Raw genomic sequence first — 26,221 nt, forward strand, 5'->3', positions numbered from 1 at the left:
AGGTCTGGGACAGGTAGGGGTTTCGTAGCCGCAGGCAGAACAGTTGAAACTGGAATAGCAGCAAGGCCAGGCGGACTGGGGACAGCAAGGTGTCATCATGCCCGGTAGTCCTGACGTATGGTCCTAGGGCTCAGGTTCTCAGAGAGAAAGAGAGAACGAGAGAATTAGAGAGAGCATACTTAAATTCACACAGGACACTGGATAAGACAGGAGAAGTACTCCAGGTATAACCAACTAACCCCAGCCCCCCGACACATAAACTACTGCAGCATAAATACTGGAGGCTGAGACAGGAGCGGTCCGGAGACACTGTGGCCCCATCCGAAGAAACCCCCGGACAGGGCCAAACAGGAAGGATATAACCCCACCCACTCCGCCAAAGCACAGCCCCCGCACCACTAGAGGGATATCCCCAACCACCAACTTACAATCCTGAGACAAGGCCGAGTATAGCCCACAGAGGTCTCCACCACAGCACAAACCAAGGGGGGGGGCGCCAACCCAGACAGGAAGATCACGTCAGTAACTCAACCCACTCAAGTGACGCACCCCTCCCAGGGACGGCATGAAAGAGCACCAGCAAGCCAGTGACTCAGCCCCTGCAACAGGGTTAGAGGCAGAGAACCCCAGTGGAGAGGGGAACCGGCCCGGCAGAGACAGCAAGGGCTGTTCGTTGCTCCAGCCTTTCCGTTCACCTTCACACTCCTGGGCCAGACTACACTCAATCATATGACCTACTGAAGAGATAAGTCTTCAGTAAAGACTTAAAGGTTGAGACCGAGTCTGCGTCTCTCACATGGGTAGGCAGACTGTTCCATAAAAATGGAGATCTATAGGAGAAAGCCCTGCCTCCCGCTGTTTGCTTAGAAATTCTAGGGACAATTAGGAGGCCTGCGTCTTGTGACCGTAGCGTACGTATTGGTATGTACGGCAGGACCAACTCGGAAAGATAGGTAGGAGCAAGCCCATGTAACGCTTTATAGGTTAACAGTAAAACCTTGAAATCAGCCCTTGCCTTAACAGGAAGCCAGTGTAGGGAAGCTAGCACTGGAGTAATATGATCAAATTTCTTGGTTCTAGTCAGGATTCTAGCAGCCGTATTTAGCACTAACTGAAGTTTATTTAGTGCTTTATCCGGGTAGCCGGAAAATAGAGCATTGCAGTAGTCTAATCTAGAAGTAACAAATGCATGGATTAATTTTTCTGCATCATTTTTGGACAGAAAATTTCTGATTTTTGCAATGTTACGTAGATGGAAAAAAGCTGTCCTTGAAACAGTCTTGATATGTTCGTCAAAAGAGAGATCAGGGTCAAGAGTAACGCCTAGGTCCTTCACAGTTTTATTTGAGACGACTTTACAACCATCAAGATGAATTGTCAGATTTAACAGAAGATCTCTTTGTTTCTTGGGACCTAGAACAAGCATCTCTGTTTTGTCCGAGTTTAAAAGTAAAAAGTTTTCAGCCATCCACTTCCTTATGTCTGAAACACAGGCTTCTAGCGAGGGCAATTTTGGGGCTTCACCATGCTTCATTGAAATGTACAGCTGTGTGTCATCCGCATAGCAGTGAAAGTTAACATTATGTTTTCGAATAACATCCCCAAGAGGTAAAATATATAGTGAAAACAATAGTGGTCCTAAAACGGAACCTTGAGGAACACCGAAATGTACAGTTGATTTGTCGGAGGACAGACCATTCACAGAGACAAACTGATATCTTTCCGACAGGTAGGATCTAAACCAGGCCAGAACTTGTCCGTGTAGACCAATTTGGGTTTCCAGTCTCTCCAAAAGAATGTGGTGATCGATGGTGTCAAAGGCAGCACTAAGGTCTAGTAGCACGAGGACAGATGCAGAGCCTCGGTCTGACGCCATTAAAAGGTCATTTACCACCTTCACAAGTGCAGTCTCAGTGCTATGATGGGGTCTAAAACCAGACTGAAGCATTTCGTATACATTGTTTGTCTTCAGAAAGGCAGTGAGTTGCTGCGCAACAGCTTTTTCTAAAATTTTTGAGAGGAATGGAAGATTCGATATAGGCCGATAGTTTTTTATATTTTCCGGGTCAAGGTTTGGCTTTTTCAAGAGAGGCTTTATCACTGCCACTTTTAGTGAGTTTGGTACACATCCGGTGGATAGAGAGCTGTTTATTATGTTCAACATAGGAGGGCCAAGCACAGGAAGCAGCTCCTTCAGCAGTTTAGTAGGAATAGGATCCAGTATGCAGCTTGAAGGTTTAGAGGCCATGATTATTTTCATCATTGTGTCAAGAGATATAGTACTAAAACACTTAAGTGTCTCTCCCGATCCCAGGCCCTCGCAGAGCTGTGCAGATCCAGGACAGCTAAGCCCTGGAGGAATACGCAGATTCAAAGAGGAGTCCGTAATTTGCTTTCTAATGGTCATGATCTTTTCCTCAAAGAAGTTCATGAATTTATCACTGCTGAAGTGAAAACCATCCTCTCTTGGGGAATGCTGCTTTTTAGTTAGCTTTGCAACAGTATCAAAAAGAAATTTTGGATTGTTCTTATTTTCCTCGATTAATTTGGAAAAGTAGGATGATCGAGCAGCAGTGAGGGCTCTTCGGTACTGCACGGTACTGTCTTTCCAAGCTAGTCGGAAGACTTCCAGTTTGGTGTGGCGCCATTTCCGTTCCAATTTCCTGGAAGCTTGCTTCAAAGCAAGCTTCCAACTGAGCAAGAGGAGAAATACATTAGAGTGTCTAGTTTGAGAAACAGACGCCTCACAGGTCCTCAATTGGCAGTTTCATTAAATAGTACCCACAAAACACCAGTCTCAACGTCAACAGTGAAGAGGCGACTCTGGGATGCTGACCTTCTAGGCAGACACTGGACAGAGGAAGATTGGAAAAAAGTGTTATGGACAGACGAATCGAAGTTTGAGGTGTTTGGATCACAAAGAAGAACATTTGTGAGACGCAGACCAAATGAAAAGATGCTGGAGGAGTGCTTGATGCCATCTGTCAAGCATGGTGGAGGCAATGTGATGGTCTGGGGGTGCTTTGGTGGTGGTAAAGTGGGAGATTTGTACAGGGTAAAAGGGATCTTGAAGGAGGAAGGCTATCACTCCATTTTGCAACCCCATGCCATATCCTGTGGACGGCACTTGATTGGAGCTAATTTCCTCCTACAACAGGACAATGACCCAAAGCACAGCTCCAAACTATGCAATAACTATTTAGGGAAGAAGCAGTCAGCTGGTATTCTGTCTATAATGGAGTGGCCAGCACAGTCACCGGATCTCAACCCTATTGAGCTGTTGTGGGAGCAGCTTGACCGTATGGTATGTAAGAAGAGCCCATCAAGCCAATCCAACTTGTGGGAGGTGCTTCAGGAAGCATGGGGTGAAATCTCTTCAGATTACCTCAACAAATTGACAACTAGAATGCCAAAGGTCTGCAAGGCTGTAATTGCTGCAAATGGAGGATTCTTTGAAGGACACAATTATTATTTCTATTAAAAATCATTATTTCTACATTTCCTATGCATTTTGCTATATTTCCTATTCAAACTCATTTAATGTACTGTATGTTTTCATGGAAAACAAGGAAATGTCTAAGTGACCCCAAACTTTTGAACGGTAGTGTATATCCAGCTACATCTCTTTATATGTTCAAATGTGGGCTAATGTGCAATTAGCCATAGTAATACACCTTTCAATGATACTGAAATTAGGTGTACATGCACCAGTAAATGTCTCACAAGTGTCCGCATTCCCAAGTTGAAGGGTTACCCTAATAAAGAAATTGCCCTATTGAACTGATAATAATCCCACTATATCATAAATGGGTCTGATCCCTCAGTAAATTGAGCCCTTGGCGAGGTGGAATGGTGTCAGCACCTAAAGAACTCAGAGTTGGTTCTCTAATCCTCTCTCCCCAACACCCTTACTGTCTAATCAGTCTTAAACACACACACACACTCACTCACACATCCGGCACATATACACACAAACCAGCACTCACCCTTCTTCACTCTCAGTTCAGCCATCTCTTCACTGTGATGTCACTCTTAATCCACGCTTGGTTATCCGCTGGGCTGCAGCGCTGGCAGAGGGATATGAGGAGGGAGAAGGGGGGAAGTTGGAGTGTTCCATTACTCTCACAAATCCCGGCATATAGAAAAGGAGGATTTACGGCAGGCCTTATAGATGCACAGATGCACCATGGTGTATTTAGCATACACACAGATTCAAGTTCTCCCCCAAACAACCGAATAAGAGGGTTGTCAACAGAGGAATCCTCCAAGGGGATCGTTGGACAATACAGAACTGTTACTACTCTGTATTTTCCCTTTTTTGAGCTTGAAACATGTTTAATTAGCTAGTTGAAAATGTCTCTCTTGGCCAGGAAACCCAAATTGGCCCACCAGCCACCTCAACAATTCAGCTTTCTATTTGTCACATGCTGCATTTATGATCTTTGTAGACAGCCCATACTAGGCTGGTACTGTAGCTACAAACTCAACTGCCTGCACAAAGTACAGAGGCATGTCTGTACAGTATGTGGCAGGCTGGCAGGCCACATTAGGGACACAGAGAACTCATCCCAGAGCCTGAGGGATTATACAGCATCCACAGCCCCCTCCCTCTCCCTCCCCAATGCTTGCTGAAAATGTAAGACTTTTTTATTGACAGCTTGTCCAAAGATGGGAATTACCCACATGGGTGCATCCCCGGTTCCATATGGCGCCAAGCTATTAGCAAATAATACCAGTCTGTAATGGCTGTGGTATTACGTTCATTATCTTTGCAGTTAGCCTGTGTGTACAGACAGAAAGTTAATGTGTTAGCAATAGGGATTTGTAAAGTGCAGTGATAGGGAAAGGGTGTCCATCTTAAATGGTAGTGGGGGTTAGGGGTCCTAGATAAAGTAGGCTAGCTTGCGGGTTAATGTCTGACATCTGTCTCTGTACTGTAATTATGTGTGTTTTTGTCTATCGTGTTATAGCACCATTCTCTTGTACAGAATGTCCATTGGGCACATTCTAAGCTGCTCTACAGTCTCAATAGGATGGAATAATCAATGGCCTCTGTAGGTGACGAAGAGTCATATGTTGAAAATGGAAAGAGCACTCTTGATATTATTGCATGTGTACTTGGTCGTGTTGTTTTTCTTTTTTTTTTTGTGGCTTTTTTTCTATGCAAAGGTAAGCACTCAGGAGAGTCTGATGACACTGGTGTTCTCCCTGCCCTTGTAAAGAGTGAAGACCACCATTAATATCCACAAAGTACGGTATGTCTTAAATTGACAAATATACATACACTCATACAAAGAAGTGGCTACTGAAAGAGATCTATTTGATCTGATTTCCCTCTTACTGTGATTTACTGTGATATATCTGTTTTAATCTTACCTTAAGCATCCTGCAAACCCTGTGTAATCCACTAAAGCCCCTGTGAAATATGCTTCACAGTCATAATAGAATTGTTCATCCTCCCACCAAATAGTTGCACACACAGACTAACTGACACTGTCCACACTGTGTATATCCATAGAGATCAAATGCAAACAAGCAGAAAGTCGGCCTCATACTTTGCTGCTGCTTTTATATAGCACCCTGAACGTAGTGATCATGTACACAACACAAAAGCTGCACAGGGATCTATCACTACACCAGAAAAACGTATCTTATATGGTCCAGAGTCTTTCCTAGTGAGTACTGATAGGTGGTCTAAACACTGCAGGTGGCAAAGCTATTTCAGGCTGAGGATTCTCACTGATGCTGTTGTGATTGAAAAAGCAATTTAGCTACAACTCTCAATCCAACTGTTGACAGGGGAAACAAAATACACACTGGTCCCAACGCACTTGTAAATCAACTGAATAACAAGGATGTTGTAGACTAAAGCTAACGTTAGCCGTTTTCCCTTTGCACCATCTGGTTTAGAAAATGTTCCTAAACTAGACCGCTAGATTGAAAGGATAAAACAAATCATAATCAACATTTTGCACAATGGAACACAATGGGGTTGGGAGAACCAGGGACAACAAAGTGAGCCCTTGTTCCAATCGCCCAGAGCAGTACACCTAATGGAGACCAATTAAAATTGGAGGATTCAATTTTGCAAAACAACAGGATCCTGAAGATAAATCTTGTATCTCAGTTTGCAGTGAAGGCCACTCCCTCACTTTGGTTTCTATCATGTTTGTTTTGGCATTTTAGAAAAGCAGCTGGCTACTGACAGAGTTGGTCCAAACTACCCTTCCAACATGGCACTAATCCTTCACAATGCAGTTAGACAGGGAGAGAGGAGTGTGTGAGAGAGAGAGAAAATGGGGGAGAGTGAGAATAAAGGAAATAAGATGGCCTAGGACTGCGGTGTGAAGAATTTAGAAATAACAGGAGGAGGGAGAGAGAGACATCACGTCACAGCATGGTTTCCATGTGGGAGCTATACACCTACTTAAACTGATAAAGATTAAATTAACACACGTCTCTGCAATTACTCTGTAATTAAAGTAATTTGTCCCCTTGTTGGGATGAGTAGGCTATACACCACAGCTTCCACAAAATAGTAAATTGGAGAAGGGGGGAGTGACAGAGAAGAGAAAGAAGGGTGAGAGAGTGGTAAATCAGAAGAAGAAAGGTAATCTGCCCACAAACAAATATAGTTGATGACAAACATGCACAGAGAATGCCCAGTAACAGCACAAAGGTCATAGTCGAAGTCAAGGTCTTCTTCACCAGGTTGGGCCTGTTTTGAGTTCCAACAGGCATAGGTCGTAGGGGAGAATGGGGACAAATGTAACAAGGGACAAATGTGGCATTTAAAAAAACAATCCTAGAGCAATTATGTAATATTTAACATTCAAACTACACCAGGAGTAGGCCTATTTTTTGGGAAGCCGGGTTCCTGCTGTTGTATATATATAAAATAAAATAGAGGTTGGGAGTTCAGGAATTAAAACTTCTTTCAAATACCCTCTACCCCTCAATTATTTGCAGAGGTGCTCGAGCATGGGGCCCCGGAAGCATGGACATCTGCCTGGCACTATTTCGAGGTGAATGTAACTTCGTTTATAGCTGAATACCGGGTTTGGATAATTAATGAGACGTTTTCTGCGGCAAACAGTGACTAATTGCGCAAGACAGATATAGCGACGAATTAATCATATTCATCCAACGCTTGCCATGATCCCCTACCGGTTCAATTTGCCGGGAGATTAAAACGACTGCCAAGTTTACTAAATTAAAAAGCTGGGGGAAAAGCTGGGAAACAAACGTGCGTCTTGTTGTGTTTGTGCGTGTGACGGTGTGCGCGTGTTGTTACTTAATTTAAAGCGAGGGGGGAGAACCCTATCTCTTATTTACAGACGATGATCTGCATATCATTTGCCTCGGTTACACGCTGGGAGAGAGGTAAATATCACAGCCTCCAAGTCGCCAGCTAAGGTGTCCTATTGATAGCTTGGCGTGCAGCCTCCAGCCACCTGTGGCATTTCGCATGCCAGTTCACCGGGTCTTGGACAGAAAATAGATGAGAGAAAGATAAACGAGGGTTACACCATTCAGACACAGCAAGAGAGATGCCATCTCCTGCTAGGATAATATGGTTTACAAGACAACATAGTTGAATGGCAATACATTGCATATTGCATACTCTGTCCCTCACCATGCCACATGGTCATCTTCTAAACCATTTTCAAGTAAGGCCTAGCATTTTTCCCACTCTCCCCTACTATTTGATTATTGTCCACCAGCACCTATTTTCCTCCTAAATATGTAGCTGTGGCATCAATTGATATCTTGTTTACTCACATTTTTCTATAATAAAATGGATATTATCAATTTAATTTGAGTGCTTTTGTAATGGACTGCAAATGATAATTTATGATACCCCCACCATCCTCACCCACCATTCACTGAGGTTGACTTCTTCTTCTGATCTCCTCTCAAAACTGCCCCACCCTCCTCACCTACTGCCAGCTTCCCATCTACACACCTGTCCAACAGCTGTTAAAACACACAACTCCCTACTCATCAAACACTGTTCATCTCATTACTTCAAAATATATTTTGGTGCAACATAAAATGGAGGAGTGATGTAGTCAAGGTTATCAGAAGGGAGAGGACACAGACTCGGATGTCTGTTCTGGGTTCAATCTCCTTCCTTGGGCGCCTGTATCTCCCCTTCCTTGGGTGCCTGTATCTCTGGCTGATAGGACGTGATGTATCCTGCCTCTGTCTTTGATCCTGCAGGTACGGGCCTCTGGTGAAGGCAGGCATCCTGACAGTCTGTCAGTGGGCTGAAATAATCACACACATTGTATGCCTACCTTTCTCTGTTTGTGGCGCACTCTTGATGGACCGCTCAGCAACAGCATACAGACTGTGAAGCCTCCACAGCACAGTAGCACCACACTTCCAGAGTGTCAGTCTACTAATGGGTTACATATAATTATGTCCATCTTGATGGGAAATGCTTCAACATTGTATCATCACTCCCACCCAAAATTCTGCTGTATTACTAGCTAAAGACTATACCATAGCAATGCTGTTTAGGTGAATAATGGTAGTCATTGTGACATTTAGCATGCACAAAAAAATGAAAAATAAAGTTATTTTCATGCTTTAGTCATGCCTGCAGCCTGATCGCTTTAATGTGCTGCTGCAGCAGTTCACCTGCAATAAGGTTCATATGCACTTGAATTTGTGAAGTTAACATTAAAATAGAGTATATGAACTAAGAGAAGGTCACATTCACTGCTCTTGAAGTTCTCCATGTTTTTAACATTTTTCTTTCCTGTGTCAAGGGCTGTTTATATCACTCTATTAACAATAGTAAATGTGTAATAAAGTCACATTCACATTTAGAAACTGGCACTGTGCCAGTGTCATTTATTTGCATAACCCTGCCCCACTTAAAGCAGGGCAGCCAACCAGTGATCTCCAAATTAACATTCTGTCACCGTCAGTGTCTTCTCTGTCATTCAGGAAAACAGGTGAGGGTGCAGACACATTAACCCCTCTGAACATCGATGGGATTAATGTTAATTAGGAGGCGTGGCATCCCACTGCTCTATCCTCCTCCGCAAACGGACTAAATGACATGTTATCTATTTAAATCCTTTCATGTGCCCTTAGTTTAGAGGGGAGCAAGTTATATGTGTATGATGGAAAATGTCGCTGTCATTGTACATGTTTCTACATGAATACATACACTAAAGTATGTGGACACCCCTTCAAATTAGTGGATTTGGCTATTTCAGCCACACCCGTTGCTGACAAGTGTATAAAATCGAGCACACAGCCATGCAATCTCCATAGACAAACATTGGCAGTAGAATGGCCCATACTAAAGAGCTCAATGACTTTCAATGTGGCACCTTTCCAACAAGTCAGTTCGTCAAATTTCTGCCCTGCTAGAGCTGCCCAAGTCAACTGTAAGTGCTATTATTGTGAAGTGGAAACGTCTAGGAGCAACAACGACTCAGCCGCGAAGTGGTAGGCCACACAAGCTCACAGAACATGACTGCAGAGTGCTGAAACGCGTAAAAACGTCTGTCCTCGGTTGCTACACTTACTACCATGTTCCAAACTGCCTCTGGAAGCAACGTCAGCACAAGAACTGTTCATCGGGAGCGTCATGAAATGGGTTTCCATGCCCGAGCAGGCTCACACAAGCCTAAGATCACCATGCACAATGGCAAGAGTCGGCTGGAGTGGTGTAAAGCTCGCCGCCATTGAACTCTGGAGCAGTGGAAACGCGCTCTCTGAAGTGATGAATCACGCTTCACCATCTGGCAGTCCGACGGACGAATCTGGGTTTGGTGGATGTCAGGAGACCGCTACCTGCCCCAATGCATAGTGCCAACTGTAAAGTTTCGTGGAGGAGGAATAATGGTCTGAGGCTGTTTTTCATGGTTCGGGCTAGGCCTCTTAGTTCCAGTGAAGGGAAATCTTAACGCTACAGCATACAATGACATTCTAGACGATTCTGTGCTTCCAACTTTGTGGCAACAGTTTGGGGAAGACCCTTTACGGTTTCAACATGACAATGCCCCCATGCAAAAAGCACAGTCCATACAGATATGGTTGTCGAGATTGGTGTGGAAGAACTTGACTGGCCTGCACAGAGCCCTGACCTCAACCCCATCGAACACCTTTGGGATGAATTGGAACGCCGACTGCGTGCCAGGCCTAATCGCCCAACATCAGTGCCCGACCTCACTAATGCTTGTGGCTGAATGGAAGGAGGTCCCTGCAGCAATGTTCCAACATCTAGTGGAAAGCCTTCCCAGAAGTGTGGAGGCTGTTAGAGCAGTAAAGGGGGGACCAACTTGGAATGAGATGTTTGATGAGCAGGTGTTCACATACTTTTGGTCATGTAGTGCAGCTAGCCATATAGAAATTGATGGTGTTACTTGAAGCCATTTTTAGGTGTAATGCAGTTGATTGGTGACTATGACATGAACATGTATTGGTTTGACATCCATACAAGCACATACGTTTGGCCATGTAGTGTAATTATTCTACAAAGTCAAGAAAACTGAATGACATGAGTCCCTAATTTTCACTGGTATAGCTAAATGGAACAATGGTCATTTTAATAATGTTTACATACTGTTTTACTCATTTCATATTCTACAGATATACTAAATATTATATCCACATATTGTCCATAATGTCTATACATTGTTGCTGGACCCCAGGAAGAGTAGCTGCTGCCTTCGGGATCCTTAATAAATACACCAACCAACCATATCGGCAATTTAGGAGAAAGCATGGCATCAAAATATGATTTTGATGTGCCTTCTGTGTCATAAATGTTATTCATAATGTAATAAATGTCTGCCTTTATTACATTTACATTTTAGTCATTTAGCAGACGCTCTTATCCAGAGCGACTTATAGTTAGTGAGTGCATACATTTTTCTTTTATCAAATGTTCGTACGTCTCACATATTGATATCGGCAATTTAGGAGAAAGCATGGCATCAATATATGATTTTAATGTGCCTTCTGTGTCATGTTATTCATAATGTAATAAATGTCTGCCTTTATTACATTTACATTTTAGTAATTTAGCAGACGCTCTTATCCAGAGCGACTTACAGTTAGTGAGTGCATACATTTTTCTTTTATCAAGTGTTTATTCCGTCCCTTTCATCGGTCATCTACTGCTGCCAGGTTTCCACTAGATAGCACAACCACAAAGTAAAAATTGGCTATATTGTAAACTAAAATTAGCTTTTCATGAAAACTAAAATGAGCTTTTTGGTTTTAATTTAAGGTTAGGTTAGCCCTAAGGTTAAGGTTAAGCTTGAATTAAAATCACATTTTAATTAGATAAACTGTAGAAATAGGCAAGGGTTATGACTTTGTGGCTGTGGTAACTAGTGACGACCTGCTGCCATGTGTCGTGGCACCCTGAAGCAATATGCCCATAGTTGAGGAAATAGTGTCCTCTATTGGTTTACATTTACATTTACATTTACATTTTAGTCATTTAGCAGACGCTCTTATCCAGAGCGACTTACAGGAGGTTTGTAAGGTGACCTGCACAAACAGGGGAAACAAAGATAAAGGGTCAGAATTTCCCATTATTTACAGTAAAAGCGAGGCATGTTGAAACAAGGATAGTATCAGAAAATGTTGCTGAATGGCCTTTATGTTTGCTAAAATGTAGAGTGGGCTGCCACTGATTAGGTGACATGTAAAAAGTTACCAGATTTATAAAATTAAAAAATTAAAAAATGGTGTCTAAAATTGTGCCTTTGATAGAGCCAACTCTATCAACATTTGTTGAATTAAGATTGGGAACGTTTGTAATGAGGAATGATGCAACATGTCAGCAACTATGATGAAAGAGAGCCTCAGAGAGGTGCAGTAATACCTGTTATCCTGTGGGGGAGCCAGAGACTCTCAGCCAGGGCATCTCAGGCTACTGATGTCCAAAATAAACCTTGGCCTGCTGTCACTCAGAACTGGAACCTCCTTCCACTAGTGTTTTAACATGGTCACCATTCTGTAAAAATACATCTGCTTACCTTCGCAAAGACTGTCCTAACGTAGACGTGTTCCTGAGTATTAGCGTTCAAAAGGCTTTAGGAGCCTTAATGTAAGCTTAACCCTTTACAGTAGAAGTGATTTTGATAGATATAGGCAATATACATCTAATAACCTTTACACATGATTATCAGTTCGCTCATATTGTTGTAGAAATACTAATGTATACTTACCTGACAGGGGAGACACCTTAATCATGAGGTTCACCCAGTTATGCCCGGCCATTGCACTCCGGCCATGCTGACCCCTGCGAATTCCCCAAATGTGGTAGTGAGGAACTTACAATTACCACATAATTTGTCGTAGTGAGGAACTACAGCTGCCTCTCCCTTGAAAAAAATGGGGGAAAAGTAGAATAAAAAAGATATACTAATGTGTGGCGAGTTCCTACACAGAACTGAAACCAAACAAAGACAAGCAACACTTGTTTTTAAACAAATTGTTTATTTTTGCAAGTAGGTATTGGGAGCATCAGTGCGAGCTATGACCTGTGTACAGCGTTAGGAGACAAAATGCACTGAACAGGTCCTTGGGTAAACAACAGGACCCCTCCCAAATGTTCAAGGAAGAATGTTTGTGTCAGGCAGGTACATTACAGCTGTTCCAGAGCATGGTCTATCAACGTACTGTCAGCACTGACTGGGCACTGTAGGAGGAATGCTACTGTAAGACTCCCCTCCTTTACCCTGCTACTCATTGCTTATTGGAAATTACAAACAAAGCCATTGAATAACCACCTGTTATGGTCTCACCACATCTGTCCTACTGCTTTTGGCTTCATACTACCAAGGTCTTGTCTTTACCCTCCACAGAGCAGACCTCACATCTGGAGGGTGACCTCTGCAGTCCACCAACAAAGAAGAGAACAGGACACACCACTTCTGTAGTGTTCCTGTGTGCATAGTAGACATGTGACTGTATTATTTGGCTTCTCAGTGTAACTGAAAATAATAGCTTGTGACCATCTCTTCAAACTTGTTCATTCGTTATGCAACTTGTACATAGCTATGGTAAGAACATTGCTAACAACATGTCAGTATCGTGATGCTCACTATCATAACCATTAAGCTACGATGGTTGTTTGTATATAGTGTTGAGCTTCACTCAACATATGGGCACAGTCAAACTAGCCAGCATCTAAGAGTACACACACTTGTTTCTAATTATTCAGGTTCAACTTATTTGCACCTCGTTGTCCAACATTAAAGTCTGATTTTATCTACACATAAGTATTTGACCAACTTGATCCATCTCCACAATTTGATTTGATAAATTGGGCATTGCACATGATAATATACTTATTATCTTTGTGAGATTGAGTTTAACCAAACAGCTTTGACTGTCATCCAGAACTAGACATGTTTTTTATTCTACAATAGCAGTTTGGTTTTTAATTTGTTAACAGTAACATGTTGGGTTGCAGGAAGCAGATGTTACATCATGGAGAAAACTCCTTTTATATTTGGTAATTGGTATAATCCATGCTGCAGTGACTGTGCCCTGGTTTGGGAGCGTACAAATTATTGGATAAAACCCAGCATTAGATAAAGCTACAAATTCAAAAGTGCACATTGAACACAGTATCTGTGAGTGTGGGGCAAGACCAAAGACAGCTCGCAGGTGTGAGTGGATGTGTGACTGAGTGAGTTACACTTCCAAAAGCTCATCACTTTCACTGGAGATGAAGGCCTTACTGATATGAGACACCCAGGTTTTACAGTACATTTAAAAAGGAACAGACCTAGCCATTCAGTAAAGCAATGGCATAATTTAGGCTGAAGCACCAATGGTGAGGACAATATGTATTTGAATACATTCATTGTCATGGCCCACAAGGTTGATGCCAGTGGCCTGTTGTTGCCTTTTGGTGTCTCAGTATGAGCCGGTGTCGGCACATTCAAGCACATCCGCGTGATCCAGCCCACATGCACACAATAGTTACAATAGAGAAAAATATATTAACATTTTCATTAGAAAACTGTACACAGGCCTCAGTGTAGTAAAATACTTCTTAAGAAAGAATAAAAAGGTGGAAAATAATCTATGTGGGTTATATTTCTTTATACTTTACTGTATGCAAAATGCTCTCCCTCCCTTAACCCCTCAGCAAAATTGCTTTTTTCCATCTAGTAAAAATATTCCCTGGGTTTTAATGGGAGCCCCAGGCACTGGAATACATCTCTGTACAAGAGGAGAGAAAAACACGTGTTTTCTTTTAAAGATCTGTTCCCTGAATTCATGAGCAGAGTTCAGCTCACCTCTGGAAAGGCTAAATGTTCTGGATGCCATTGCAGATCAGATCAGGGCTGAGGAGCCAATGGGGAGCACTTAACTAGTTACCCATGAACCTCGCTGGCTGGCTCGGTCCTCCTCCCAGCCAACAGTCCAGCTGTCTTGGCTCTGTGGAAATCATGCACCTCAGACCTACCGGGAATCAGACCGTGAACCCCCACCCAACAGACCCTAACTACACCTGCTCTTTGTAATCCGTTTGGAGTTTATGATCGATAACATGGGGACAAAACGTACTCCAGTTACCTGTTTTGTAGCCCTTTTACTTGAAATCTGCAGCCATTTCAGCTTGCACAGTCCAGAGTGTTAGCTCAGTTGAAAGCTGATGGCTGGCAGCTGAAGAGTATGTTGGTTTCTGTGGTTGTGCCTTAGGTCCACTGTGCTCCACGTCTCCACCATGCCACAGTCACATCACCACGCCACAGTGGCCATCCACAGGACCAGAAGCCCAAACCAAACACTGTGTGATGGACCACTGCCTTCAGGCCAATCTCCACGGAAATTAGGAACACACTTGCAGTACACCATCAGCTTTGTGATCTTTACAGTCCGGTGATTTAAAAACTGAAAAAAGCACTAAATAGTCTGAACAGTTTCACAGCATGTTGGCCCTCCTGCTTCAACCCTTCCCCCAGCCCAAGATCCCCCAGCTTAGTCGATGGGGCCCTGGAAGATGAGCTTGGCATAGCCCTGAGCAAGGCTGAGCTGGGTGGCACAGAATGGGCATGCGGCGTGGAAGGCGTGGGTGCCATGGGGCAGAGGGATCTCGGCCCAGTACTTCGCCGACTTCTCCGAGCACACGTGTCCGCACGGCACAAAGGCGTGTGTGGGGGCGCCCACGTCCACGTAGAAGGCGGGCTCGCAGCCCAGCCAAAGCGGCACGTAGGGGCCAACGGTCCGGCACATGGGGCACTCCCGCTGGGCATTGGGCTCCTGCTCCGAGCGATGGCCCCAGTTGTGGTAGCCGTGCACGTGGCCACAGGCCAGGTAGACCCAGGGCTGCTTGTCCTCCAGGGAGGAGAGGGCACGGCTGCGCTGCATACTGGGGAAGGCCAGGGTGTTGAGGCCCACAGGGCACTGGGGCCGTGCTGCGTTGATTTCCTGCCGCAGGGCCTCCAGGTGCTTCTGGGTAGGCGTGTGAAAGAGGCCGTCGGCCGTGCGCCACAGCAGGGTGGCTCCACACAGGTCTACCAAGGATCCGTCCTGCAGCACGTTGCTCTCACACTCCACCTGCAGGGGGCAACACAGCACACACACAGCTCTAAACTGAGTGTACAAGACATTAAGAACGCTTGCTCTTTTCATGACGGACTGACCAGGTGAAAACTATGACCCCTTCTTGATGTCACCTGTTAAATCCACTTCAAATCAGTGTAGATGAAGGGGAGGAGACAGGCTATAGAAGGATTTTTAAGCCTTGAGACATGGATTGTGTATGTATGCCATTAAGAGGGTGAATGGGCAAGAAAATATTTAAGTGCCTTTGAATGGGGTATGGTAATAGGTTCCAGGCACACCGGTTTGAGTGTGTCAAGAACTGCAACGCTGCTGGGTTTTTCACGCTCAACAGTTTCCTGTGTGTATCAAGAATGGTCCTACCACCCAAAGGACATTCAGCAAACTTGATAACTGTGGGAAGCATTGGAGTCAACATGGGCCAGCATCTCTGTGGAACGCTTTCGACACCTTGTAGAGTCCATGCCCTGACGAATTGAGGCTTTTCTGAAGGCAAAAGGGGTGCAACAATATTAGGAAGGTGTTCCTAATGTTTTGTACACTCAGTGTATTCAGTTACAAGGGGAGAGACTGGGCTCAACACTAGGGATTAATATTTTCCCAAAAATCTACCAAGTTTCAATAGCGGGAATAATTCATATTTATCCCGAGAAATACTGCAAAAATAATAAAGCATTTAAAACCAAGATATGGTCACAATGCAGGGTTCTCCCTAAATAAGAGGGGCGCTCGCCACGTTGTCGGCTTGGCTGCACCACTATGTAAAGATTTCAGAGCAAATGAAACTGATATTTAGTAAGAGAGTAACTATCTTTGATCGCCAATGACATTGTTGTGAATTGCGAAACAGGCAGTTCATATTTCCGAGCATTATGTTCTTCAATTAATTCAGCGCATTTCAGCAGTAGGTTATATCGCCACACAGAGCACTCTCAGGGGGCACAGAGCACACCCGGAGTATAGCTTTGTCGAATCATACAAACTTTGTAATGGCAGTCAAACAAAAGTAAAATGACCAAAGTTGCTAAACTTGCTAGATAACATCCTTCAACAAATGACAGAATATCTCCTATATTTGTCAAAATCGAGTTGATTATACCGATAGCAGATCAGCTCAGGAATAACGGGGAGATGAAGAGTGTAAATAGTTAAATATTAAGTTATCTTAACGGGGACCATATTTAAAATATATCCATTGTTCACACATTCTCTACCGAAGCTCTCATATGGGCAGCAAGTACGAGACAACGCAGAATAGCGGGGGAGATGTTATAGTGGTATTTTGACATGCATAGGCGAGAGACGTGCTTTGATGATGCAACCTATGAATCACAGAATAAAGTTAGGAATTGTCATGCGACACAAGAGTCAGGATTTTGGGTTTCAGTGGGATTGGAACTGGATAGCAAAATAGCCTAAGCTCTAGGACAGAATAAACATTTTCCCTCATGCCTCTCGTGTGTGATAGAGATGCCTATGTAGTGAATTGTGCATAGGCCTACAAAATGTGACTATCTGAAGAATCACAATGACAACTCAAAGAGGCACACGTTATTTTATAGGCTATAGCCTACAGTAGGGTTTATTAACTGCATTCGGGTTGCGTGTGCAGTCCAGCAGTGGCAATTATGTATCTGCTTTGAATTTATGAAGTAAATACGCTAGACTAAAGGCTTCCATGAGACAACCTGTTTGGATAATGTGCTATTGAATTTTTTTGTAATCTGTTGCTGCGCATGTTTATTTTGTGGAATTGCATTAGAACAGATTTGGTGAGGGTAATGGTGGAGCATTATTAGTGCTACTGACCAGTTTACCGCGGGTCTGAGCAGAACGGGTCTCTCTAAGGGTGTAAACATCCCCACACACAGAGATCTCCCTCCATACACCCGGCTTGGACTCCTCCGTGAACCCACCCCTGGGGTGCATCACCAGCACGCCATTGGTTGTAAGCCCGTCCATGTGACCATCCGGGTTCTTCCACTTGGCAGCTTTTTCCTGAGGGTGAGACGGGGGGAAAGTCACACACTAACACACTGTAGTAGGCTTACATAACACTAGTGCTAGTATACATTGTGTGCTAATCTAGTTTATTCTGCTTGGAATGCTAGGCATGCATATGCGAACCAGGCTTAGAATCTTAGCAGGAAACAAGAGGAGAAAGTAAAAACATGCTAGAAGTGTTCTATCATTCATTATTGTCATAAAATCGATACTGTAGCAAAAACATAAAATAAAACAATAACAATTTTGTCACACACTGGATAGGTGCAGTGAAATGTGTTGTTTTACATAAGAAACATTTGTATCTGAATACCAGTCAACCCCGTAGACATTCCTATCCCTGGGAGAGTGCCCTCTGAGCCCAGTCTTACCCCCAGGAAGATGTTCTTGGAGGAGTCAAAGCCAGCAGCGTAGATGCGGGCGGTGTAGGGCAGGACCCGCTCACAGACGACACGGCAGGCAAAACGAGAGATGGTGCTCTGAGTGATGGGCGTCTCCTCTCCCTCCTGACACCCAGACACAGTGTCCGTCACCACAAAGTCTATGGGGCTTTCTGTGGAGCGGCCAATCTGCAGGACAACAAAACCCGCACTGGTTAGAACAGACACACGCACCATTCCACTCTGAACAAAGTGCTTTAGAAAGTGTTTGTTCTTAGGTCAATTAGAGAATGATAGATGTGGATTTTTTAGGGCCGATGCAGATTTTTGAGGGTCAAGGAGGCCGATGGCTGATATTTTAGGCAGATATTCAATATCATTACATTTGAAAATGTTGATGACACTTTTCCAGAGACAGCCATGTATGCATTAATGCATCCATTTTTAAATCAAAACAATACATGACTTTTTTTTAACCAATCTAACTACATAACATAATGGTAATAATTGTATTTTAAATGGTAAATCTCTTGATAAACTGGGTAAATTGAGATGGCATAGGCCTACTCATAATAGAGGTGAATGCATATTCAATAGGAGTGTGTGCATGCATTGAGTTATCGAGCTTGTTTTGGCTGATCAGTGGAGTCTATGGTGCTACAGATGACAAACAATCTGTTTGCCTTCCATTTGGGACTTATATTAGCCTACTGATAAACAACATTTGCATAGAAGCATCACTCCAGCATGTCACGCCTGTATGGAAGAACATCATATAGGCACTGCTGTTAGTTTGAGAATATAAAATATATATTCAATGTAAATGGGTCCAACGTAATGTCGTGATTTGTGATCACGGATGCTTATGAAACTAGTATTTTTAGTAATTTTCGGTGATTGGGATAGTTATCGTAATATTTGCTAACAGGTCACATAGCGATCTGCTTAGTTAGCTTGCTTATTGCATGCATGTCCTTCAAGAAAAATAGAATGAATATCAATATTCATGTGGTTTGTGCCTACTAGTTGAAGATCCTTGCCATCATCTTGCTCTACATAGATAAAATATGATGTGTTTGAGTTGTGAGTCCTCCTACCATCTCTGCCTAGCATGTGCACAATACTAAAATGTCAAATTATATTTGAGGCCTGGAGCATTTAATATCCAATGCTTATTTGTATGATTTTTTTTTTTTTAACTGTCCATGAAAGTCTGCAAAAGTACATAGCCTCTAAATAATTTTCAAAGACAAGTAGGCATATCAGATTTCAAATATGTGATTACAATGGCAACATTGAAAAGTGGAATAATAAAATAATTGTGGGGAATAACAGTGTTCTTGCTGACAAGCACACTAATTACCCCACATGTACATATTACTTCAACTATCTCAACTAGCCGGTGCCCCCGCACATTGACTCTGCACCGGTACCCCCCTGTATATATAGCCTCCCTACTGTTATTTTATTTTACTTCTGCTCTTTTTTTCTCAACACTTTTTTTGTTGTTTTATTTTTACTTTTTTTGTTAAAAATAAATGCACTGTTGGTTAAGGGCTGTAAGTAAGCATTTCACTGTAATTTCTGCATCTGTTGTATTCGGCGCATGTGACCAATACAATTTTATTTTATTTGATATTTAACGCTTGTTAAGAATGAGAATTGTTCCACTGATCAGACTAAATCAAGTAAATAGATAATAAAATCTGAAGACAAGATGACAAATCTGCCCCTACACCCTAACCAAATTATTTGGATATTTGTTGTCCCAGCTCTAGAATCAAACTTACACTTTTGGGTTCACTATCTGTTTGACAAAATTATTTTTCATAGTTTCACATCAGGTCACCCTACCAAAACTTCCCTGCTAAAACATACTGTAAATCTGTCTGCTGCCTTTTCGTTGTCACAGCCTAAACGCCAATCACCAAACGATGGGACTAATGCAAGTGTGGATTAAATCGACTTTAGTACATGCGTTCAAAAGGCTGCATTGTGCAATTGGGACGGGAGTGCAACCTAATTTTGTTGACAACATTGTAAATAAAACCACTGCCCTGCTGCTGTTTTTACAGTTTTATAAACTCAGCGGAGAACATTCTCTCTATTCAGCTCCACTCTTATCTTGAGGGGCGTTTCTTTAAAACGCACATCCAATCCCCTTGATCCCTTACATAACTATCAATCATATGCTTCAATTTGTTGTGGTTCACAGTGTTGTGGCAGGACAGGACAATGATAGAAGTTCCGTGATGTTAAATTGCAGGCGTAGATGCTCCGATTTCAAAACGATTTGGAGCACAGTTGAAAAGTTAATGCACTGGACTAATTAGAAAAATAAAAGCAGTACTTTTCAATGCGTGAGATATAAGGTGTGACGTGTGAGCGTGAGAAGAGGGTCAAATGCGTGTGTCTCAAGGCCAACGCGTGAGAGTTGGCAGCTCTGCTTATTATTAGTCAATTAACTAAACAAATATTTAAGTGTTAGATTTGTCACTGTGTCAATTAATTCAATTTCTCAATACTGCACCTTTCGGTAGGAGAATGAGCTAGCTTGCTGCTGCTGATTTTCCCAGCTAGACATTCCTCGGCATTGTGCAGTGCTCGTGGCTCAGGCGGTGAGATCCAGCTGGCATAGCAACAGCTTTGCTATGTAGAGGGACTTTCTGCAAAGCCGATAGAGAAGGGCCGATAGGCCAATATCGGCCGATGTATCGGCTCGGGTCGTTCTCTAAGGTCAATGCCCGCATTCATGGGCAATTTCCTTCATAAATAGTCAATAAAACAGTTGACTTAGATGCTCCCACCACCAATGATTGCACATTCCCACAACCATAAAATAATGGTATGAGAGAATCTCAATGAAGGGTCCAAAGACAGGAATGAACAGTAACTGTTACTGTATCAATTTTTAAAAAAAGAGGCCTCCATCGGCTAGATAAGGACGCTGTCAAAGTATAAATACACCCATTTGTTATTTTATCAATCAAGGTCACAAACCAATAGAATGTGTGAATTGTAATACAATAAGATAATGATTAAATAATGATATACATTTCTGCTTCACACAGAAAAGTCAATGCTTTTCCATCTCATTTTCATAATCATTTTGTTTCAGCATTTGGCCTTGAGTTAGTTTTTATTAGCTCTTAGCTGGTTATGGCTTTCCGTTTACTTAGTGCCGTTTGCAGACACATGGACACAAAGGGTTGAATGTGAAGGTGGTGTCTGGAGCAGTCTGTTTTCCTCTGGTTGGAGTAGAGCTGTCTGTGCTGTAGATTTAGATTAATGCTAGGGGGATAACAGAACATGTCTTCACTTGAGGGAAGGAGAGTGGGGAGGGACTAAGAGAGACTGGCACAGAGACCGAATGCTACACTGCCATGTAGCAAACAAATCCATACGAGGCAGATTGACACTTCATTAAAAATTCAATAAGACAGACCGCAGTTGATTGTTGAAATGCAATATCAAATGTCTAATACTAAGCAGATTGCCTTGTAAACTCATGGTGAGTGTTCAAGAAAATTAGACTGATTTTTAGGACAGACTAATAATAAAATACATATGGCAGGGTCATCTGCTAAGCTTAAACCAACAGAGCATCTGGGATGTTGAAACGGGTGGACTTACCTGAAACATGTCTGTGTCTTTGTCATGGCAGTATTCTACCACTACTGTCTGGTTCCTGGACAGAGTGTAGGAAATACTGTGCTGCACTTTGCAGTTCACCGCCTGCAACAGCAGAGGAAGCACATCAGAAGATGCATTCTATACCATACAATGGACTGATGACAGTTATCTTACACTGAAATGCTTAATAGGATACTAGCAGTCAAATGTAAATTACGTTGTTGTATGAGCTCATTAATAATGAGCTCATAAATCTACTGAAATAAAGGGCTTCTTAAGTGCTATAGGGTGATGAAATCAGGGAAGCAGCTAACCCTACAGAGCTCGCCGTCACGTATACTGTTAATACAAGTAAATACAGTTATTTTAACAGTAACGTTCCGTCTTAGAGCATTACATTGGAGAAGCGTTCATGTTAAGGACGTGGCAAATGACTGTACCATGTTTAGAGTGTCTGTCCGTAAATCGGTAGACCGTTCTGATTAAGAGGTCCTCGTTTGCGTCGGTGAGCAGTGCCCAATAAATCATTTAATATAATTGTTAAGATGCTAAATCAAAACATGGATGTCAATGTTTGCGCTCACACGTCCAGTCTACTGCTTGTCTGCGGCAGCACGATGCCCATATTGCGAGGCTGGTTAGCTAGGACAAACAGGTGTGAAACAACAGGTGTGCGCAAAGTGAGAAAACATCGACATGTTTGGTTTTGTTTTGAAGGTGGTGGTAGTAGCATCTAACAAATTTGATTTACTTATTTTCTTGGGCACTGCTCGGCAATGCAAACGACGACCTCTTAATCAGAACAGTCTTCCGATTACTGAGATACATTTGGACATGGGAATAGTGTCACCAAACATGCAGAGGCACAGGTCGGCAAATAACTTGCAAGGTGGGTATATGTTATATTACCAAACCAGAGTTCCACTCGGGTCTAAACTGGTCTAGGAAGAGTCATGCGACCACTTAGTTTGTTCTCACAACATTAGATTAGCCGTGTGCCAGCGGCTCAGGATGGGAACTAATGCCTTCCACAACCGCGCCACCACTCGTGATGGGGAATCATTAGATGGTTGCACTAACCCTTCATTATATCACTGGACCAAAACAAAAAACGTCAGAACAGGAATTCTTGGAATGGGACAGTAGGGCTCATTATGTTCCTGTGAAGTAACACTTCCATGACAGTGACCATAAACTGTACTCTAGGCTCAGTCAACACAGGCCAGTCTATCAGCTGAGCTCCGTGAGGGGGGGATTCATTTATTTTATTTTTGTTGTAAGATTTTAAGCCTCTCAAACACAGACCAGCCACTTTACCACCACATGCCTCCCATCCCATCCACTCTAATCTAATCTAAATTCATTTCCCCAAACATCTCCATCACGTGAGCAGGGAGAGAAGGAAAAGTGGGTCACTCACGATTGCTGTATTGTGCAGCTGCAAAAAAATACAAAATACAAACAACAAAAAGGAGAGACAGATGTCAGTAGTGACAGAGGCTTGTTTTGATAACACAGAGCATGTTGCCAACATCCAACCACCTGTCTCTGTCTGGGGTTCATATTCAGTCACAGCCAGACCTGGGCAGAAAATAGTTGTTTTTTTGTAGTTTACTTGAAAATACCAACTTTTCAAATACTCAAGGTAGTCGGATATAGTTTTTACAGAGTTTTAACTAAAAGGCAACTATTTTATTTGATGTTCAAATACAGGTCTCAGAAAACCAAATAATATTTGAAGGTATTTAAATATGACAGTTAAAATAACAAATGGATGGCTGACAAATATTTGATGAAGAACCAAATGCTACAACAGTTAGTTGAATTAGTCTAAATACATTATCATTAATATAGCCTATAATTAAAATACATGAGGGACATGGAATCACGTCAACATTAGAGTACACCACTTTTGCAGCTTCAGAATTACTAACAAATATATTTTCATAATGAGTGGTGAGGTAATACAGTAATACTTTACATCAAGTTCTTACACGTGTAGTAACTATTACAATAGCAACATTGTTACATATGACTGTAAATTGCTTTATAATTGCATAATAATGGAGTTATTACATAAGTGGAATAAGGAACAGTGACTATTCCTCATGTACAGGAGTTTTAAAAAACTCAGCTCATTGGGCAATTAAAATGCAATTACCAAAGTATTATGTAAAAACATGCTAATAAAATGTTGCTCCAAAAGTAATTACAGTTGTATTACACAGGCACAATAACAATTTAATGTTAAGTGCTACTGAGAATGCTAACAGTAACAAAATATGGTTATTAAAATGTTGGAAGTTCACTCAATATCCCAAAACTGCCGGCTTGAATCAACTACAGCCAAGGTGGGTAGAAAATCATGTTAGTTTGTAGAGCTCGACCGATATGGGATTTTTGGATCCAATACCGATTTTAGAGTGGAAATGTTAATCGATAACCAATATATCTGCCAATATTTTTATTATTATAGCTGGAATGAAAAACATTTTGGGTATGGATTGTGCTTAAATCAGCCCTAACAAAATATACTCAAAGCTGATTTCTTAAATTTTAGGAAAGAACATTAATGTAAGCACCACATAAAAATTAGGAGCACCAGAAATACCTTCTTTTTTTTTTTTTTTATGGAAAAACTGTTACACTAATGCAGGGTTTCCCAAACTTGGTCCACGGGATCCCAAGGGGTGCACATTTTGGTTTTTGCCCTATCATTACACAGCTGATTCAAATAATCAACTAATCATCAAGCTTTGATAATTTGAATCAGCTGTGTAGTGTTAGGGCAAAAAACAAAACGTGCACCCGTTGGGGTCCTGATGACCGAGTTTGGGAAACGCTGCTCTAGTAAAAGGAAGATAAACTGCAGATTCCAGCAAAAAACTGCCTACGCTTTGAAAACTGAGCTGCATCATGCTAGCCAGCTGGAAAACAACGACATAGCCAAATACCAATACATTGAAAATGTGTTCTGTGTTTTCATCGATTGTAGGGCAGTAGCCACTGAATTCTGGTAGTTGTCACTTGAAAGGAAAAACTTCAAATCACAAAATTCACAGCTGGCACAGCACTGCCTCTAGCCCCAAGTGTTGCCTCAGTGAATGGTCCTTGCTATCCAGGATCCATAGGAGATTGTGTTCTGTTCCACTTCCTGAGATCTGTATTCAAAAATAATTTTTTACTATTGCTTTCTCAGATCTGTATTCAAATAGTTTTAGTCACCTACAGTGGGAAAAAAAGTATTTAGTCAGCCACCAATTGTGCAAGTTCTCCCACTTAAAAAGATGAGAGAGGCCTGTAATTTTCATCATAGGTACACGTCAACTATGACAGACAAAATGAGAAGAAAAAAAATCCAGAAAATCACATTGTAGGATTTTTAATGAATTTATTTGCAAATTATGGTGGAAAATAAGTATTTGGTCAATAACAAAAGTTTCTCAATACTTTGTTATATACCCTTTGTTGGCAATGACACAGGTCAAACGTTTTCTGTAAGTCTTCACAAGGTTTTCACACACTGTTGCTGGTATTTTGGCCCATTCCTCCATGCAGATCTCCTCTAGAGCAGTGATGTTTTGGGGCTGTCGCTGGGCAACACAGACTTTCAACTCCCTCCAAAGATTTTCTATGGGGTTGAGATCTGGAGACTGGCTAGGCCACTCCAGGACCTTGAAATGCTTCTTACGAAGCCACTCCTTCGTTGCCCGGGCGGTGTGTTTGGGATCATTGTCATGCTGAAAGACCCAGCCACGTTTCATCTTCAATGCCCTTGCTGATGGAAGGAGGTTTTCACTCAAAATCTCACGATACATGGCCCCATTCATTCTTTCCTTTACACAGACCAGTCGTCCTGGTCCCTTTGCAGAAAAACAGCCCCAAAGCATGATGTTTCCACCCCCATGCTTCACAGTAGGTATGGTGTTCTTTGGATGCAACTCAGCATTCTTTGTCCTCCAAACACGACGAGTTGAGTTTTTACCAAAAAGTTATATTTTGGTTTCATCTGACCATATGACATTCTCCCAATCCTCTTCTGGATCATCCAAATGCACTCTAGCAAACTTCAGACGGGCCTGGACATGTACTGGCTTAAGCAGGGGGACACATCTCGCACTGCAGGATTTGAGTCCCTGGCGGCGTAGTGTGTTACTGATGGTAGGCTTTGTTACTTTGGTCCCAGCTCTCTGCAGGTCATTCACTAGGTCCCCCCGTGTGGTTCTGGGATTTTTGCTCACCGTTCTTGTGATCATTTTGACCCCACGGGGTGAGATTTTGCGTGGAGCCCCAGATCGAGGGAGATTATCAGTGGTCTTGTATGTCTTCCATTTCCTAATAATTGCTCCCACAGTTGATTTCTTCAAACCAAGCTGCTTACCTATTGCAGATTCAGTCTTCCCAGCCTGGTGCAGGTCTACAATTTTGTTTCTGGTGTCCTTTGACAGCTCTTTGGTCTTGGCCATAGTGGAGTTTGGAGTGTGACTGTTTGAGGTTGTGGACAGGTGTCTTTTATACTGATAACAAGTTCAAACAGGTGCCATTAATACAGGTAACGAGTGGAGGACAGAGGAGCCTCTTAAAGAAGAAGTTACAGGTCTGTGAGAGCCAGAAATCTTGCTTGTTTGTAGGTGACCAAATAC

At 42.5% G+C, this 26,221-nt stretch overlaps 1 protein-coding gene across 2 annotated transcripts in view; it reads right to left on the bottom strand.

Annotated features, from left to right (window-relative positions):
- Positions 1-12,465: 12,465 nt before the first annotated feature.
- LOC311145843 (E3 ubiquitin-protein ligase pellino homolog 2-like) overlaps positions 12,466-26,221 on the bottom strand; it is a 61,630-nt gene continuing 47,874 nt past the window's right edge. Inside the window, exons 3-7 of one of the 2 annotated variants that reach the window (XM_084182175.1) lie at positions 22,999-23,016; positions 21,579-21,680; positions 17,937-18,134; positions 17,371-17,559; positions 12,466-15,555 (exon numbers count right to left, since the gene is read on the bottom strand). In XM_084182175.1, the coding sequence (XP_084038301.1) occupies positions 14,977-15,555; positions 17,371-17,559; positions 17,937-18,134; positions 21,579-21,680; positions 22,999-23,016 (1,086 nt within the window). In that variant the 3' untranslated portion in view covers positions 12,466-14,976. The remainder of the gene's footprint in view (positions 15,556-17,370; positions 17,560-17,936; positions 18,135-21,578; positions 21,681-22,998; positions 23,017-26,221) is intronic. The other variant, XM_084182176.1, reaches the window with a different exon arrangement.

This window comes from Coregonus lavaretus (genome assembly GCF_964263955.1).
Source record: "Coregonus lavaretus genome assembly, chromosome: 18".
In the NCBI taxonomy this organism is placed as follows: domain Eukaryota; kingdom Metazoa; phylum Chordata; class Actinopteri; order Salmoniformes; family Salmonidae; genus Coregonus; species Coregonus lavaretus.